The sequence below is a fragment of the Eutrigla gurnardus genome, assembly GCF_963514095.1.
Source record: "Eutrigla gurnardus genome assembly, chromosome: 12".
NCBI lineage: Eukaryota > Metazoa > Chordata > Actinopteri > Perciformes > Triglidae > Eutrigla > Eutrigla gurnardus.
This window is the reverse complement of record NC_139926.1, coordinates 12,167,569-12,187,568: the sequence shown is the minus strand read 5'-3', so window position 1 is coordinate 12,187,568 and position 20,000 is coordinate 12,167,569. Positions and strand designations below refer to the sequence as shown.

General features: G+C 43.0%; 1 protein-coding gene across 5 annotated transcripts in view; it reads right to left on the bottom strand.

Annotated features, from left to right (window-relative positions):
• LOC311021631 (partitioning defective 3 homolog B-like) overlaps positions 1-20,000 on the bottom strand; it is a 188,462-nt gene that overhangs the window by 10,273 nt on the left and 158,189 nt on the right. For all 5 annotated transcript variants that reach the window (XM_084022292.1, XM_084022294.1, XM_084022293.1 and 2 more), the window contains exon 23: positions 11,421-11,485. In XM_084022292.1, the coding sequence (XP_083878418.1) occupies positions 11,421-11,485 (65 nt within the window). The remainder of the gene's footprint in view (positions 1-11,420; positions 11,486-20,000) is intronic.

The window sequence follows — 20,000 nt, the reverse complement described above, 5'->3', positions numbered from 1 at the left end:
GAGAAGCCCAATAAGACACTAAGCTGTTTTCCTACTTACGGTTAAGTGGTTACACACTGTGTGTGAGCGCATGTGTGTGTGTGTGTGTGTGTGTGTGTGTGTGTGTGAGCGCATGAGGTGGTATTCTGTTGGTACAGCTGTCACTGTGGTTGTGTTGGTGTGTGTGTGTGTGTGTGTGTGTGTGTGTGTGTGTTAGAGAGCCCTAACCCGCCCTAACCCACATGACCCCTTGAAGTCACATGAGACTCCATCAGTTCCCACCAAACACTTGGAAGATGGGGTCAAAGGTTAAGGAAGGGTATTACCAACTTGGATTAGGGGCATACCAAATACATAGACATAACATTCAAACCCTCGTTACCATTTGGAAGTTAACAGCCATTTGGTGGAGGACTGGACCATCGATAACCTCACAACTGCAGTAGAGGCAAAGCTTCCTTTTATTTTCATGGACACGACTGTTAAAAGATGGTGATTTTATGGAGGACATTGATTGTTAAATGTTCAAAAGCTGCCCTAGCAAATACCCCTAATGCTAGGATGTGTCCGAAATTCCACACTAGCATGCTATTTAGTACGCTAAGCAGTGTGTGAGGTTTTTTAATTGTTTCGAATTCTTAGTATGAAACCAATCGTACACTAATTGTATACCATTTCCGGTGATATATCACAGTACATATCCCACAATGCAATGTGACAATAATGTTCAGGAGACATAGGAATTAAGTCTAATACAAAAACTAATATAAGTACAATTTTTATGTTCTCTTGGATTGGATGCTTAACACATGCATTAATGCGTGTACTTTCAAACTGCATACTTTACTTTTACAAGAAGAATTCATTTGAGGATGAGAACAAAGCCACACATTTGGCAAACGTAACACTATATCTAAGGGAAGTTTGAGTGGAGCTGCTGGAGTGTAAACCTCACCAAACCAAATTAAGTAGCAGGACAGAGCTGCTTTTGTGCCGTCTAATCGCTGAACTGATCATCATGGTACTTTTTAAGCACAAACAACCAGTCAGCTGATGACGTACCCCCATTTATTTAAGACATGCTCATGTTTTGACCCGTCCATATATATTCATTGTATTTAAATGATATCCTGCTTGATTGTTAAAGACTGTGTACAGAGCCGACGAGTAGAAGCTGTGTCGTTTTGGATGAGTTGCTGTGGTTTAGTGATCTAGGTCAATGAGAGGGCAGCTACGGGAAACATGAATCCTGAATATTAAGCACATTTGGAATTAATATTCCTGGTTGGGAGGATTGAATAGAGGGTTATGAGTGTGCAAGAAATAAAGATGAGGTAGTGTTTCACTGGGGATTATTTAGGTAAGATGAAGATGCAATCCTTTGTTTATTCACCAGCATACTAATTCTGTATGTGCCCAAGAGGTAATTACTGAGGACTTCACAGGAGGGGCACATTTGTGTTAAAACCAAACAACCTAGGAGGAGTGTCCAGGCAAAGAGCAAGCCACTGAAGATTAACATCTTCATCTGTATTCCTTGAAACAACCAAAGAGCAAAGGACAGATTGAAGGAAGACGAATGCAAAGAGAATGAGAAGATTGCTTAAACAGACTAGACAAAGAGGTGTGACCACAGAGGGCTGAGACAGACAGGCGTGGAGGAAGATGAAGAGGAGGAGGAGGAGGAGGAGGAGGAGGAAGGAAGGAAAAAGACAAGGCGTTTTTACACAGAGACCCCAGAAGACCCCTCAATATGCTGCAATCGCACCGTTTAAACTGAACTTTGGTTTGCGGCACAACACTGCAACGCTGTCTCCTTTTACACAAGCATCCTGGCATTGTGGAGCCAGAGAGGCCGTGATGTGTGACACATCAGCCTTGGCGGTAGTGTGGAGTGTTAAATAAGCGTCGGAAATAAGATTAGCATCGATTATTACCCAGCACCGTATGAAGTGTCTGAATTCAGTGACATGTGAGCCCTCAAAAATACAACAAAAACAGTGATGTCCTTGGCATGTAAACTACTATCTGACAGTCAAAGTTCTGACAGTCAAATAAAGAAATACGACAATGACAACACTGAGGGGGAAGACAAGGAGAAGACAATAAGATTGAGGAAAATGATGAAGGAAAAAGAGTGGGAGTTTTACATCTGAAAGCTAAAGAAAAAGGGATGACAAATTACGACTTCAAGTAAGAGAGATTTAACCTCCCAGATGGACGTCTTGTGAAGCTGAGAAGGAAAACATGAAAGGACGAGGAGGAGGAAGACAGGAGCAGAATATGAGAAGGGAGGGACAACAAAGAAAATGAAATGGAGAGAGGTGGGGAGGAACGGAGGAGAAAAAAGGCAGAGAGACAAGTGCTGCCCTCCAGAGAACTGGCATGCTGTAGGTCAGCATCTGCTGAGAATAATGGGCCCTGCTTTAGAAGCACACACACACACACACATGAACACACGCACACATGCACGCACCCTCCCAGATGCTTGCTCATACAGTTCATGTTTGAATGAAACAAAACACCTTTCAGGGGCTCCTATCTGTCTTTGTCAATAAAGTTCTGTCAAATATGATTAATCCACCTGGATATCATGGATGACCAACTGACCAGTCCAGGAAACTAACATGATTACATTCCCCTGTGCATGTAAGCGTGTGTGTGCGTACACATTTGCAAATACATGTGAGTCAGGGTATACGGACGAATGTGTGAGGCTGCATAAAACAGAGTATTGTATTAAAAAACACAGCTGAAGTGTTAAAGAGAAGAAAAAGGAGACAAAGCCAGCAGGGAATGAGATGAAAGAATGCGGTGATATGGTGAGTACTTAAAGGGAAACGTATGAGGAAGAAGGACACATGAGTGAGAATCAAATTAGAGCACAAAAAACACACAAAAAAAGAAAAGAAAAAGTAAATGAGATGGCGAAGGACGGAGGAGACCATTGGAGGAAAGAGAGAGGAACTGAGGGATGAGGGCCTTCCAGATGGTAGGAGACTGTTGCCTCGGAAACACAGAGAGGGCAGAACAATGGGGATTAGGAGTGGTGTTTCGCATCCCATCATAATACGGCCATGCCGTTTGGAAGCTGCGGCCAAAAAAAAAAAAAACGTTGACGATTTTACTGCAGGGAGCGCCTCAGAAAATACAATGTGATCAACATGTCAAAGAGATGAGGTGACGGATCAACGGACTAAGAAACATGCTCTGTACCAGCACGTCACAGGGCTGCATGTCCTCTGAGATCTGTGTTCAGCCATCGCAGCTCCATTTCACGTTTCATCTCGCCTTGCCTGTTATACAGCAGGTGTGTCCCTGCAACACACGCAACTTCCTACTTTTACCTTTACTTTCTATGTCATGTTGCTGTTGACAACAGCCTCTAGAAGAACCTGTACAGATGTTAGCTGCAGAGCTTAACAAGTCAGCTGACTTAACATGGTTACATTAGTGAGACAAATGAAGTGAATTGGGGTGTAATGGTGAAATATAACGCTTGACCACAAGTTAAATATGATTTGGTCAGCATCGCAAACAGATGTTTACTGGTGACTCAGCCGAAAGCGTTGTGGTTGCTCATAGCGATGGCGGCTGTGTCCTCGTGAAAACCTTCAATCATGGACCTTTATCAGCTTAAATCCACCAGATAATAGTGCCAGCAGACGGTATTAACCACAGTGATGAACATGAGAAGTGGTCACAAGATTCGTCCGTATTAAATGACGGTCGCGCTGCAGCTGGGCTCTCTGGGAAACGGCGACTTCCAGTGAAGCCGTACGTCATGTTGAAGGGTGTCAAACCAAGTTAGTAATATCAACTTTAAGACATCTAAATGTGCAGCCATGACGACGGATTCGTCACAGTGACAATAAATGTGTCGAGTCTTGTTGAACTGGCTGATTCTAAAGATGACATTCAGGGTTGGCAGGATCACACATAATAACTTATAGGCAGTGGAGTGGGTGACCTCCTGAAACATCATAAAATCCATTATTGATAATATCATATCCCATACAAATAGCTTCCTTTACTTCACATCTTGAGCCAATAAGTCTGCCCCCCCCCCCCCCCCCCCCCCTGTCAGCAAGATGTAACAATTTCAAGCTGGGGACATTTTGCTCTGCGTGACCACAGGATACAAATTGCTGACTAAATTACGATCCCTCAATAGCCACTAATTTGGTACATGAAGAGGAGTTCTGAAATTGCACTTGTAACGGGGAAATAGGGGATTGACACAGACACACACACACATGAACACACACACACACACACAGGCATATGGCTGAATATGATGTCAGAGTTTGTGTGGTGTTTTAAAAAAGTCATTTGCACTAAACCTGTGCACGAGCATGAGCCGTTAGCGCTCCAAGATGACTTACCTCAAAGTGAAGTGTCAGTGAAAACGTTAAATGCATCTGCAACTTTAGCAGTGAACGACACCGGAGCTGCAGGTCAACGTGTTCATCCAGTAACCAACTAACTGCAGCCTCACTGCTTCATTTTAATGTCAAACCCCTGCCTGCTGCAGTAATCGGAGCTGCTTCCTGTTTCAGTGGATTCATAAATCACCAGAACAATTTACAGTGCCTTCCATTTGGCTTGAGAATTTGCTATGAGCTCCATTTTTTTGCACACATTCGTCATGTTGCCATTCATAATTTGTGTGAATGTGCATGCATTCAGGAATGCATTTAATTATTATTTCACTTACAAATATAAGTTTTCTGAAAGAAATGGGAAAAAACGCTTGTTGCAGCACAAGAACCACAGATGGTCATTAGGCTGCTGCCAGATGTTAACATTTCACAGCTGCAACCATTGAAATGTAAAAGAAAGTGAGGTCCATCCCACAGTTCTTTATAGACAGATATGTAAATAATGTAACATTCCTTGATGCGTTTCCTATATTTTACATAGGATATATTTTGATGCGTTTGCTTTTACTTAAAAGTAAAAGCAAACTTTCCTCCATCCCTCAAAAAAGCAAGATGTGATTTTTAAAGTAAAGAATGAGCAATCAGCCAATGAGCTTCATCTGGGTGTCAATCTGCCACAATGCGAACAGTGTATCTGTGTGTTTCTCCACTTGTAGGAAACTTCTTCCAATCCACACGAGCACATTATCACTTCACATCAGCTCAACTTCACCCCAAAAATCTGTTCAACATCCACCGGCCGGGACCTGGAGGAATAACTTCCTGGACCCCGGGGTCCCGACGTATGAAAGCACACTACGTTTATGTCAAGGTGGTTCTGCAAGACATTATGGGCTGTAACCCAAATTATTAGAGTCCGCCGTCAACATCAAAGCTGTGAGCAGAATTCTTTAAAGCAGCAACGGGTGAACACATCAGAAACACTAGAAGCTAGAAACAGGATAGGGTCAAGAGAGAGAAAGAGAGATGGAAGGGGAGGGGGGGGTTGGTCTGAGTCTAGAGGCAGGGTCTTTCTCGGGAGCCCCTTCATGGCTAACAAACAAGCAGAGACTCACGGAGTCTGGAGCCACAAAAAAACAACTGGACAATGGGGTGGATTGTGCCGCAGTTGTAAAGTGGTCTGGGAAACTCTTGGGCCCGGTTGGGAGGTCTTCTCAAGAGAGATAGAGGGGCAGAAAGGGAAGTGAGAGACATTCCCGTTTCATTTCCCCTCTCAGCAGAGTGTAACAATATTCAACAATGTCCTTTTCACCCCAAGTTCAGACAGTGAGGAGGAGGGGCTAGAAGGGACAAAGATGCAAAGAGGAACGGCAGAGAGTGGAGGCTAAGAAATGAAGCGACTAAAACAGACACATGGAGGCAGAGTGCAGGACACGGGACACAACATCTGCTTTCTAATTACTAACCATCCAATTAGCATTATAATGAGGAAGTGACAGCCTTCCCAGAAAACCAGACGAGCAATTCTGATTGGCTCTTTTAATCCAATATGAGTAATAATAAGGACAAATGGGTAAGGGTGTTTAGATAATCCAATTGGGTTAAGCCTGTTTCAAACAACGGGTCGCTGTTATCACCGGAGATCCTTGGAGAGGAAAATCACATTTTTAATCAGTGCTGACTTTGAGTCTTTCTTTGTCTATTGATGAGATCATAAGGGCCAACGTGCCTGTCACGATCCAACATTGTTCAGAGTGTAAATGTCTGTGAAATTCTTAATTTTTTTGGCCTTGTTTTTTCTTTATTGATTAAAGGATCATATAAGAAAAACAAGCATGTCTGCCAGTGGTGGTTCTGTGAGTGTGTGTGTGTGTGTGTGTGTGTCTTGTACAGGTATCTTTGTGAGAACCGAAGAACCATTTGAACTTGAGACATTTTTGGAAAGTGAAGAAATGTTTGGCTTCCACATTAGAATGACCTTCGAGGATTAAGGATTTAGACTTGGTTTTAAGGTTCAGGTTAACGTTACGTTTAGGTTAGACTTGGGGGCTAGGGAAGGTGTTAATGTCAATGAGTTTCCTCACAAGTATAGAAGTACAGGGTTGCGTGTGTGTGTGTGTGTGTGTGTGTGCGTGTAAGAGGGAGAATGTGAAAATGGGGCAGTAATGGTGAACACAGCGTTTGGAGCGCAACCTGCTAATGTTGACCACACACACACTGCCAGCCATCTATTGACCTCAGAATGACCCTATCTCTCTCTCTCTCTCTCTCTCTCACACACACACACACACACACACACACACACACACACACACACACACACACACACACACACTTTGGTATAAGACATAAAAACATTTAATCACAACTTTGGTTTGATTCAGTGTTTTCTGAATGTTATTCACCTCTTTCTCTTTGTTTCAGTCGGTCTCAAGACATTTAACTTTGGAATAAAATGAAAATAAAGAGAATAAGAATGCGTCCTGTCTCTGAATTGTGAGCACAGACAACAACAGTGAATGTACGAGCAAACGACCTACTGAATGTTGGAGCTGCTGATCGATGAATATCATCCTGGTGGAAAAACACTGAAAAAAACGCATGATTTAATATATACAGTCATGTTGTTTTCAACATACCTAAAATCATCTGCGATGGTTTAAATCATGTTTTATTACTTAAAAAATGCTTGAATGCCTTTGTATCTTTTCTGATATATTTAATAAAAAAAAATCACTGAATAGTTTTATAGAGTAGTAAATATACAAGAGACCCTCGACAGACTCCTTTTCTATTTCATGCAGTGACATTTGCTGACAGTTTGTTCGGCAGTGTTTGTGCTTTAGGCAGGGAAACATCATACGCTGCTGGGTCATGTTTTAATTTTAGAGCCATCAAAAACTTGTCTCACGGAGATAGTGTGCACACACACACACGCACACACACACACACACACACACACACACACACACACACACACACACACACACACACACACACACACACACACACACACACACACACACACACACACACACACACACACACACACACACACACACAGCGTACCCAGTGCTCTAGTTAACTGACTTTTGCGTCAAACATACAGTACCTGACTAAGCAACCCCGCAGCTATTTGCGGGCCCACTTGTAATAATATAAACAGGTATACAGGCATGTGGACACTAGATACGAACAGCCTGCTAGCTATTTCTGGGCCAGTTGCAAAATAATATGTTTTGATAAGGTCAACCAGGCTGGATGCCGTTTCCAAACCCGATCTCTTTCTCTGACTCCCCAGATGCTGAAATATCTCTTGAGCTAATTGACAGCAGGGGAAACATGTAGAGAGGCGGGGAGGCAGAAAAGAAGAGAACTCAAATCACTCAGTGGGAAAACATTTATGTATTCACTAACATCTTTTTGGCTTGTAGATCGGTGTTCATTGTAAAAAAAAAACATGGACTCACTACAAACATGAGAGGCTTTTATGGATAAAAGGCTGATGTTCTCAAAAATATTTGGCAGCAGCCACGCGAGATTATGCAATACAAGGCATTCACTGTCATCTGAGCTCAACTCGATTTGCTCTTTTTAGTTCCCCATTATCAGAAGTTGGAAGAAGTACCTGCTTCTCTTTTTTGGCACCACGTCGTTCCAGGTTCCAAGCGAGCTGAGCTGATACTAGAAGGCAGAACAAATGGGGCAAGATTTGGGATTGGGTAGCATTTCGATTGCCTCTCAATGGCTCTCATCATGCCTGAGCTGGAGGCTTGTAGTGCGTTAACAGTCCAAACTATGACAAAAGTGCTGACAGAGGTATCAGCTGTAACCACCGTATGAGAGCAGCTGTGAGCTGGCCAGTGCAGCACACTCGATGTGACTATGCAAACAGAGCAAGGAGAAGCTCATGTAACAACAAACACAGAGGGAGAGTGACTTCATTCACTGCTCAGGCCATATCTTTACATAGCAAACAGTTGTTGGCTGCTATATTAATGCTCTGAATGTCACATGTTGCTCCTTTAAAACACTGCAGACCACCGATGAGTTGGTAACAAATGTCCCAAGAATCATCACTTGTGTGACAGGGGACATCCTGCACAAACCCGAAACCTTTAACTAGCAAAGGTACCCTCAATAGCAAACATCATTTTAATTAAGATTATTGAAAAATGTCAGCCTGCCAAACTATGACGTCCACTATGCTGTACAATTAGAGAATGCAGATGTTCCTGTTTGGTTGCCAATGAAAGAATTCAGAAAGTATCACCATGAAGAAGCTGTCATGGCAGTTTAACACAGTGAAAATCCCGCCTACACCAAGAAGTATCCACAATGGAAAACAACATCGAAAAGGTCCTGGAGTCAAGTCGAGCCGAACGACACAATGACAAAAAGGCATTTTTTTAGAAGTCTGACCAATATCTAGTCATTTTGACAATACAGTCTCTTCATTGTCAAGCCTGCTGCTGCTTGAAATGCACAGCACCTGCATCCCTTCCTAGTCTTAGTGTGTATCCTACATGCAAAAACACCCTTTAGAAGAAAGCCATGTTATTGGCGATGTGGCAGTTTTAAATCCCAATCCCAGAGCGTGGAAAATGTTTCAGGAGCGTTACCCGGTTGTAATAAGGCAGATTATCAGAGTGACTTTTATGGAAAAATGACTCGGGTCCTTTTCAGACACGAGGCCTGCATGTAAAATTGGCCCAGCATTTTGGGATTACAGTGCATGTCTGAAAGTGGAAACAGAGACAGGGTGTACTGTATGTGAGTGTGTGTGTGTCCAATTTCCCAAGGCTTTTCAGATACCACAGCCAGACCTCAAAACTATCATCACTGTTCTCGCTCCCATCTGCCAAAGTCATCACCCACACAGACACTCTCACTCTCTCTCTCTCTCTCACACACACACACACACACACACACACACACACACACACACACACACACACACACACACACACACACACACACACACACACACAAGAGGTGTGAAACAGCCATCTCTCACCATTTTAACAGGGGTGGGAACCTGTCTATAAACTCTTCTAAACTTCTGTCATTCCACTCATTGACCCCCCCTCTCAAACACACACACACACACACACACACACACACACACACACACACACACACACACACACACACACACACACACACACACACACACACACAGACATTTGTTGTTGGCTTGTTAGTCTGCTAAGGTGTTGCTTCTTAGAAGCCAAATAAAATGAGGTGAGAAAAAAGCTGGTAACAACTACCCTGCATTTATACTGTTATTACTGTTTACTGTCATTTCCCCTGGAAAATAATGAGAACAAAATGGTAAAAAATCAGTCACTGTGCATGATAGAAGGAATCGAGAAAAGAGGGTAGAGGCAAGGAAAAAGGAAAACACGGCGATGTGAAGATAGGGAACGAATTAACAAAGTGAAGACCATTAAAGTTTAAGGCAGTGATAGTGGAAAGGTTGCTTCTAAAAGATGAGATGCTGCAAGACCAGGAGGGACTTCACACATTCGTCTTCGGATGTGTTTCACATCGAGACAAATGTGTTTAAATGGTCAGGGAATAGATGCTGCATGCTCATTTTAATCATACTTACAAACAACTATGGCTGCAATATTTATCTGATTTACATCAGAAAACACATCATGACAAATAAATGGAGAGAATCCTTTAAGAATTGATTAGTACACTCAGGATGCTGTTGTTGTTCTTGTGCTGGCTCATGTTGGTGATATTTCATGCTGTCCAAGGGAGGGGAAGCAACGAACCGCACCGGGCAAAAGGCTAACGTGCTGCTCAAAGATAGTCTAACTGTCTGGAAAAACATAGAGGGGTGTGGGCTCCTCCATGGAGGTCTGACTGGAAAAATAGCAAGTTTGTTTAAACCTGGTGCAATGCACTTCTCCTGGTTTTTATATAAGGCTAATGTTATATTGTGCACTGTCACTATTTAAATAAATACAATTACAATTAGTGAACAAGAAAGAGATAGAAAATAAACATGTAAACAGTGAAATACATTTCAAATCAATAGCTATGAGATTAGATCAAATGACACGTTGTGCAAAGCCATCAATGGTGATATTTCATAGTCAACATAAAATGCATTGCACTTAAAATGCTTCAAAAATGCTGTAATTGCGGTCCTGTTCAGTGAGGACCCACTGGAAAGGAAAAGAGTCTTACTGTCTGATATAGGGATTCATATTTTTTTCAAATTTGAAATTTCCTGTCCCGGGAGCAGAAGCACACCATCCTGGGAAATTCTCTTCAGCTCCAGTCAAAACACTGGGCGTATTTCGAGCAACACTAAATGCAACAAGGACAAAAACCTTGGGGCTCCTGACCACTGTAGGGTTTTATGTGGAGGTATTAATAATCATCAAGGCAAAGAAGCAGCGTTTACATGAGTGAAAGTTAGAATAAGATGTGGTCCTATGATTTGCAGAAACCTGCTGGATCCTGGAATGCCGGGAAGGGAAGAGGTCAGCGTGTGCTTATGATGAATAATGCATTCACTTGACAGAGGAGACAGAACCAAACTTTTAGCTTCTAAAAGAATCAATGAAGTTATGCTGATGTTCCCGTTTCCTGGGAAGAAACCCCAGTCTGACATCAGCCCATGTTAGTGAATTAAAGAGAAGAAAACGAGCTGTACTACATGAGCTAAATCCACCATTACTCATCCTATAATAATGTATGCAGCATTTCTGGTAGAGTGTAGTTCTTGACATTGCCTCTCGAGTTCAACGTAAAGTCCACTAATTGGGCATAAGCCAAAGCAAGTTTAGGTGGGGGAAGCCGGTCTAGGAGTCAGGGATCAGTTTCAACCCCTGTCTGGTGTGTTTTCCCAAAGGGGGGGGGGGGGGGGGGGGGGGGACAAGGTGGGTTCCTGGCTGAGACAGAGGCTTTCAGGGACAAGCAGAAAGACATACAGACTTCACAAATTTGAGTTGCGGCTTCAAAGAGAAAAGGAATGAAGGGGATAAGAGGAGAGTGATACATGTACTCTTCATACAGAGGAAGTAGAAGAAGCAGTACCTTGGTAAGGAGGCATACTGGCGTTCCACTTCTTCATAACGCGGTGCCAACCGATGATCTGGCATCTGGGAAAGAGAGACACAGTCTTAGTTTTGATAGATTCAAGAAAAACACCCTCAATGTTATTTCCCTTCCGAAAGTACTATTAAACTGCAAAACATATGATCCAAAGGATGCTCAGTGCATACACCCATAAGCCCATTACCCCGTGTGTGTGTGTGTGTGTGCGTGTGTGTGATACGGGAGTAATTTAGGATCGACAAAGGCTAGCTATTAGGGATTTAGAGTTTCGGTCTTCTGAGGCTTTTTGGGGGGATGGACAAGGACTCCATCCGAGATTAGGTTACTTCAAAACAGGATGGAGTCATCACACACACACACACACACACACACACACACACACACACACACACACACACACACACACACACACACACACACACACACACACACACACACACACACACACACACACACAAACAAAGTCACACACACACAGAGTCTGCTCTCATCTCCATCTTGAGAAAAAAAAAAAGAAGTCAAGCTGCTGACAGTTCAATCTCTCCTTCTCCCTCTTTCACTCTTCATCTCACTGGTTCTCTCTCACCCTCACATCTCATTTCCCCTTCTTCCACTCATTCCCGTTCCTCTTTCTCCCCTCACACACTCTCTCGCTCAGAGATTATCCCGGCCTATTCAGTAGGGAGATTCCAGCTGCCAGGGCGCTCCTTAAAGAAGCCGACTAAACCAAACAAGCCCTATTAACACACACCCGCGCACACACACACACACACACACACACACACACACACACACACACACACACACACACACACATGCATACAAGCCATTTTTTCCATGAGGCATACTGAGTATTGTCAATGAGACTCATTTTAAGGTAATGTGGGACTATGATTCAGTGGTCTGACTCTGCATGCTGAACTCTTACAATAAAACCAACACTTCACTATCATAGAGTCCCTCCAGGGTCTGTGTAAGGCGTTCTGTGTTTCTGGAAATAGCCCATAAACAATTTGCCTATCGCACCATTGGCACTTATGAAATGGTGCATTTGTTGATGATATGCACCTCTATTAGATACAATGGCGTAATTATTTCTCTAAGTAGACTGACCTCTGCCAGTCCAGTAAAAGCAGGGTGTACACTGTGTCCCCGCATAGCTGAAGAGAGCCATTAAATCCTAAAGCAGATAATGAAAGGAGGGCGAGGTGTATGTGTGTGTCTAAAGTGATGAAGACTTTATAGAAACCCTGGTCCCTCTCCTCAACTCAAGATAATATTGTCAATGCAAAAGGTGCTGAGAATATGATATCCACCCTCTTTCTCTCTCCCTTCTCCCTGAGCCTCTCCTCTCCTCGCTGCTGATACCGGGAGGCATATAAAACAGATTTGCTGGCCCTGCTTTCTTTTGAACACCTGTCTTTATAGCTCCAATATCTCAGGTAGAGAGACAGCGGGATATTAGGCGGGAATAGAGAGGTGGAACGGAAGAATGAAAAGGCATTAGACGGAGAAGAAAGGAGGAAAGAGAGAGAGAGAATGAGAAGTAAATGACTTTGAATGGAGAAGAGCGATCCACAGAGGAGGAGGGATATTATAAGGCCATTGGGAAGTGGCAGGGCGAGGGGAGGGATGAGAGGTGAAACAAGGGAGTGGATGGGGTGAGGACGGGGGACGGTGGGGCGGGGAGGCACAAGCGACACAATTTAAACACGATGTTAAAAGAGGGAATGAGAGATAGGGAGAGGGGGAGTGACTGCAGCATCTAGTGGAGAGTGAGAGGCCAGAGAGATGAGTAAGGGGGTGAAGAAATGATTAGCAAAGAGTCATGAATGGGAGGAAGGTTAGTTAGTTTTGGTCCTGAAGTGGCTCATTTTATTCATTTTTTTTCTTACTGTCACAAATCACATGAAAAGACTAGCTGTATGACGACATGCATCTTTAAACACAACCCTCCATTTATAAAGAGACCGAGACAACGACCACCCATGAAGAAAGACAGTAAATATGACTTGATATTATGATATAATTGTGCATGTAACTACAAACAATCTTGTTTAAGAAGATCTCTTTCTGCTTTTCATTGCATATCAGTGTGTATGTGTGTCTGAATGTCCCTTGGGATATGGCTTTAATACTGCTCTGTTTCTGGAAGCACCAGAATCCGTTGGGAGTAAATACAAGAACTGGATGGTTTTTGATTCACGGCACACCGACCAGACAGCGAGCACCTCACACAGATTGAATTAATGCCACAAAAATAATGAATTTGTGTAATATGTTATCATTTTGACAGATGATCTACAGATAAAGTGAAGCCAGCTTGTAGTTTGAAGACAGCCCGAAACACATTCGTGGCCAAGGCTGCAAAATCTAAGTCTCAACTGAAAAATGCTTATAGCAGAAAATTTGACAATCCCAAAAAACAACTGAGCCAGAGGGAGAAGATCCCTCGGTTTGTTAGCGGGCAACTCGACAGCTACGACTATAGCTGGCTGTATTAGTCTGCCTGCAGCTGTCTGTGTGTGTGTGTGTGTGTGTGTGTGTGTGTGTGTGTGTGTGGTGGGGTAACCCAATATGTGCACGCAATCCATCTTCCCCACACACAAACAAAACGTGCACAATATTTCTCTTTCCAGTGCAGCTACTGTACACATACGCATTAGTCGCTCTCAGGCAGCCAAACACACCTCCACTCTCACCAGGCACACACACACACACACACACACACACACACACACACACACACACACACACACACACACACACACACACACACACACACACACACACACACACACACACACACACACACACACACAACACACACACACACACACACACATTTAAACACACTCCCACACGCTCAGAGTGGGCTGTGGCAATAGTGTAGTGCACTGGTCGGGGTAATGGTCTAGTGAAAAACCATTTCACGGCGTAGCGAGCAGAGGAGAGGCAGAGAGAGAGGAAATCAGGCAGAAGAGAGGCATACTGAAAGGAGAGGCAGAACGCACAGAGAGCCACACAGACACTCACTGACACACACTTGCATATGGTGTTATTGGTGACAAATGATTTGAGGGGCCGCAAAACTAATTCTGAGTGTGCAGATTTGTAAAAGCAGAATCCCACTTGAGCGGGTGTTCGTTTCTGAGTCGACTCTCTAAATGTTCTCCAGCTGTTTTGGCAGCTTCTGGCCACTTGAGCTCACAAGGTCGCCTGCCAAACATTTTCCACTAGCAAGCTGCAACGGCACAAATCCACATCTGGACATCACCGTCGTGTCTTTTTCAAAATCCATAGAAGGAAAAGAGGAGGGACGGGCAACCACACGGCTATTCAGGACATCTGATATTGTAAGCCTGCATTATGGTTTAGCAGAGAGTTTGAATGATCGTAGGTGTGTGGATCTGCGATTGAAGTTCAGCAAAACTGTGATAATCTAACTGATCCCCACCAATTCCTGAAAAAAATGATGCAGCTCTGAATGGAGACACAAATGTGTTTCTCTTAATGGATCCAATCCTTTTCTCTGTAAATATGTCGGGAACAGGAAGACGTAAGAAAACCCTATTTTACAAAAGGTTTCGATTTTTTTAGGTTTACAAAAAGACAACTTTTAAATGGATTTGACTCAGAATTGATTTGAATATAGATCATGTGCCAACATTCATAACAGTCATTTAGAGTCAGTGTGTTTGATTTTTAAGATACAGATACAGACACCAAATATTGCAATTGTTAGGATATTAAAAAAAAAATGCCACGGTCCTAGACTTTATTTTGAAAGTGGAAGGGAAGGGTCTAACAGTGGGACCTGTCACTTCCTGTTGAAATTGAGCAGGTGATGGCTGGATTAAGACGGGTAAAAAGTCACCTTATGCATCCTTGATCATTACGAGTGTGAGAGTCCCCGTTGCTGGCTCAACTTTAGTTTACTTTAGCTGCTATGCTCACAATGATGCCTTCCCCTGCGTACAAATCTAATTATGTTGTTAGACTCTGAGCCTTTGCGCTCACAAATGATGACTTGCGGAGTGAGCGGCACTCGGGTTTGTTTTGTGAACTCTCCCCTCGCTTTTGGCGTCAGCGTTCTTCCACACTTGATGGGCAGATACGCACCCTGTGAGAGGAGTTCATCTCTCTTCTTCCAACAGACCCTCAAATTTACTAAAACACCACCCCATCACTATCAGCACACACACACACACACACACACACACACGGTCTGCCTCCCATCTTATAGTTTTTTCTCTCTCTTACTCACAGACACTTTTCACTCGAGCCGTTTCAAGGATTCCAAAGGGATTTAGATCGACATGGAGCATTTGGTAGCTGGATACTGCCAAATGTGAAGTGTCTCTTCCTCTCTTCCATCACTCTCTTCAGCTCTTTTTTGTGCCACCCAATAGTTTCCCTTCATTAGCCAACTCTCCTTAAGTGAAATAAAGGGTTCCTCTGAGTACTCTTAAATCTGCGTTATTAGTTAAGGCCCCCTTTTTTTCCCTCCCGCACCCTTCATGCTGTCATCTCAGTCCACCGATGCTCTCTTCATCAATCTACTATTCGTTACTGAATGTACAACTTCCGTCCGTCTCCCCCCTCTGTTCCCCTATTACCCCCTCGCTTCCCAAAATCAATGATGACAAACAGGAACAGTATAACCTCTATCAGCCGTTCTCCTTCTCTACGACTGTATAACAGTGATAGAGAGGGGGAGGGGCCTCTCTATTACAATCACTATCTTCCATACGTTTCTTACTCTCAGTCCATCTGTCTCACGACCAATGTCCCTTTCCCCTTCTGTAAATCAATAAAAGATTTTGCCTCCTTTCTATCATCTTTCCATTGCCCCCCCCCCCCACCCCCCCCCCCCCCCCCCCCCCACCCCACCCCACACACACACACACACACCCACACACACACACACCCACACTGCCTCCCCCACACGCAGAAATCGATGAATAAGGGAAGGCTGGCTCTAATCCGTATCAGTCATATTGTTCTGCTCAGCCAGCGCTTTGGGCTGACTCAATTAAAACACAGAGGCTGTGATTTCTGTGTGTGTGTGTGTGTGTGTGTGTGTGTGTGTGTGTGTGTGTGTGTGTTGTGTGTGTGTGTGTGTGTGTGTGTGTGTGTGTGTGTGTGTGGTGCTGGCTGCCTGCGATACACCCAGCAGCCAACACCTGCACATATTAGTGTGTGTAGCGAGGCGAAGCTGTAGATGCTTGTGTTTGGAAGAGGGCCACCTGAAGATGCTCGTCTGTGACTCTAACAGCAAAAGACAATAAGTAATCGTTTCAGTGTAAAAGCGTATTAAGATTACAAGTGTTCTGAAATCAGCAAGCCTCTCTGGCTTCAACAAAAAATGTAAAACATGAAGGGGGTCTCAGGTGAGCCACACAGTCTTCTCTTTGAACGAAATTCCAACAACGCCAACCACGATGAAGGTAGGTATCCATGTCAACGTAACCATGATGAAGTGAAGCACGCGGATGTGGTGATTGGGAATGCAGGACAAGCTACAGTCATAACGCAGTGCTGGGGAATGGGGAAATCAAACCTGGGACTTCTTTACGTGTGAAAAATAAATAAGACTCCCAACAAAGTAAATGAACTATTTATTTGTAAAAGTTGATGGAACTAGACTCAAACAACTGTAATGGTGTCTCTTCGTAGTATTAAAATATAAAAATAAATAAAAGCCTATATATGGCTGACCTTACATTTGAAGGATGCAGACGGAAAGACCCCTAATATGATTTTATGATAAATAATTTCCAGGATTTACCCCCTGACAACCTACTGTAGTCATGTAGTTTACCAAATACAGTTTCCAATCTCTAAAATATCAACTCCCATCATCTTAACAGACTTTTTATTGGGGAAAGCCTTCCAGCTCTTTCTCACTTATGTTTGCTACTTGGTGTAAAAGCTGCTCCAGGTTTTTAACTAATTACAGCTCCTGGCTGAGAGTCAATAGTTAGATTTTGCCACCAGTGCATATTGAGGGACATTCTTTGTGATTGCTTTTCTCCAGGCATGCTCTTTATATTTCTGAGGGATGGAGAAATGTTTAAATATGCACACACACACACACACACACACACACACACACACACACACACACACACACACACACACACACACACACACACACACACACACACACACACACACACACACAAGAAAGGAAATCCATGAACACAAAATCACATACTTGATTATACTCTTGCACACTCTTGTTTGGTAGATGAATGCATCTTGTTAATCAAAAATAATATCAGAAATATGTAATTTTTGTCTGTAGTGTCGGAGAAAATAAATGTAACACCTGTCTTCTGTGTGAAGTGAGCTAAATGGCCCAATCAGAGAGAAATCTAACACCAGATTTGTGTTTTTTTCCCCCCCATTTGGTACCTGATGTACATTTGTAATTTATTCTCCTCTATTTTATTTCCAAACTCAAGTCATATGTAGCTTGTAAGCATTCCTGGCCACATGCAATGATCTGTGGTGCGAGCCACTTCCACTCTAGCAGTAAAATAATAAAATAAGAAGAGCTTTTTCTTCTTTCCACACTACATTGCCCCCCGGTCTACGCATCACCTGCCCTCCATCACAGCATCCCAGGCTTTATTTATTCTCCCCACTTATAACTCTCCATCCATTCCTTTTATATACCATCCCCTCGGCCCATCCGTTCATTCAGGAAACGGTAATTGCAGTTGCTGGTGGAAAGCCACCCATATCCACAGGCTAATTACTACAGCCTCTTAACAAAGTAGCACTAAAGAAAAGAGAGTAGACGAGCACACTCACAAGTACGAGTACATGCTCATTTATAGTCCCACATAAGTTCAAGCACGCACACACACACGCACACACGCACACACACACGCACACGCACACGCACGCACACACACACACACACACACACACACACACACACACACACACACACACACACACACAGAGCTACTCCAAAGAGGCCCTTCCATAGTTCTTCATTCTTCTAAATAAATAGTCTGTGTTGACCAAACCTTACAGTCACTGTAACAAAGTCAATATTGTCTCGTTCATCAGTTAGATATGAATTAAAAAAAAACATAAAATGGTGATTTGTCATTTTTTTCAACAAGATAGTGAATGTTAACTAGTGAGGAGGCAGATATTTTTACACACCATTCGATGGATCAAAGCTGGTTCTCCCAATTTCCAGTCTTTATACTAGGTTAAGCTGGTTTGTAGTTTTATGTTCAATACAGGCAGGAGAGTGGTACCAAATGTTCCTATCATAGGAAAAATGAAACCAAAACACAGTATATCTATATGTGTGTAAGCTCAGTCTTAACAAAAGATTGCATTTAACAATTCAGCTGTGACATTGGGACTTTCTTTTCCAAGCTTTAGCAATGTTGGTCTGTACACCTGCGTGTAGCCTGGTGATCCATCTTGAGAAAAATAAAAATGCATCTAAGTGGGTGGTGTTTCTGTGTGTGTTTACAAAACACAGTAAAAGCTGTGGGAGCTGGGCAGTGAAGTTACAAAACCAGAAATCTCAGCACCTGGCAAAGTAATCGCTGAGTCATTGCTATTGATCAACCGCCCCGTGACACCTCTGCAGACATACACCGTTTTGGTCACTTTGTACTATTGGGCTGTTAAATCTCACTCGGTCCTGCTGAGAGGGAGGGTGATAAACAACCCAAAATGAACATGTGCTAGAGAGGCTGAGAAAGAGAGTGAAAGAATAAAATAATCACGGACAAATTTGCTTACAACACCAATCATCTTTATTCACAAACCTCTTCCTGCTGAAATGTCAGCGAAGCACTAGAATAAAGGGCTGAGAATTAAGACTGGAGCACTGTTAAATGTCACAGCGCTGTTGAGCCTCTCGTACAATTAAGACCACAGAAGGTCAATTTACCCAGAAGCACGCAGCGTAGAGCGTCTCCCATGAATACAGCGATTAATACTCCTTAACACAAAGCGTGTCCTGTTTATTTACTGTGGGTTTGGGAGAGTTAGCTGTGTGTGTGTGTGTTTGCATATCATTTGACCTATCAATGACATTAAATCCTTTAAAAAAATAAAGACGTTTAAGAGTTATGAAGGAGGTGATATTCCAACACTTGCAGCCAACAGCAACACACGCTGCCACACACAAACTTGTTTTTGTCACTACAGAGGACACTGCATTAACATCCATTCATTCTCTGGAGACTCAACAATAACAATAATCACCTGCCTGAACCCAACCATTACCCTGATCCTAATTCCCAAACCTAACTGGAACGTAGGGCACTCTCACATCAGTAGTTCAGTTGGTTTGGCCAGGGGAAAAACAGATAGGACACATTAATGCCTTTTAGACTCGGTCAGGTTTGAGTTGAGGTTGTAAAACTCATTAATTGTAGGCCTGTTCGATTAATCGATTTGAATCATAATCGCGATTATGTAGTTAGGACGATGTTAAATACATGAAAATCGTAAAATCGATTTTTCAAAAAGTTACAATTCTGCACTTTATTCATTCATTTTTGTTTAATGGAC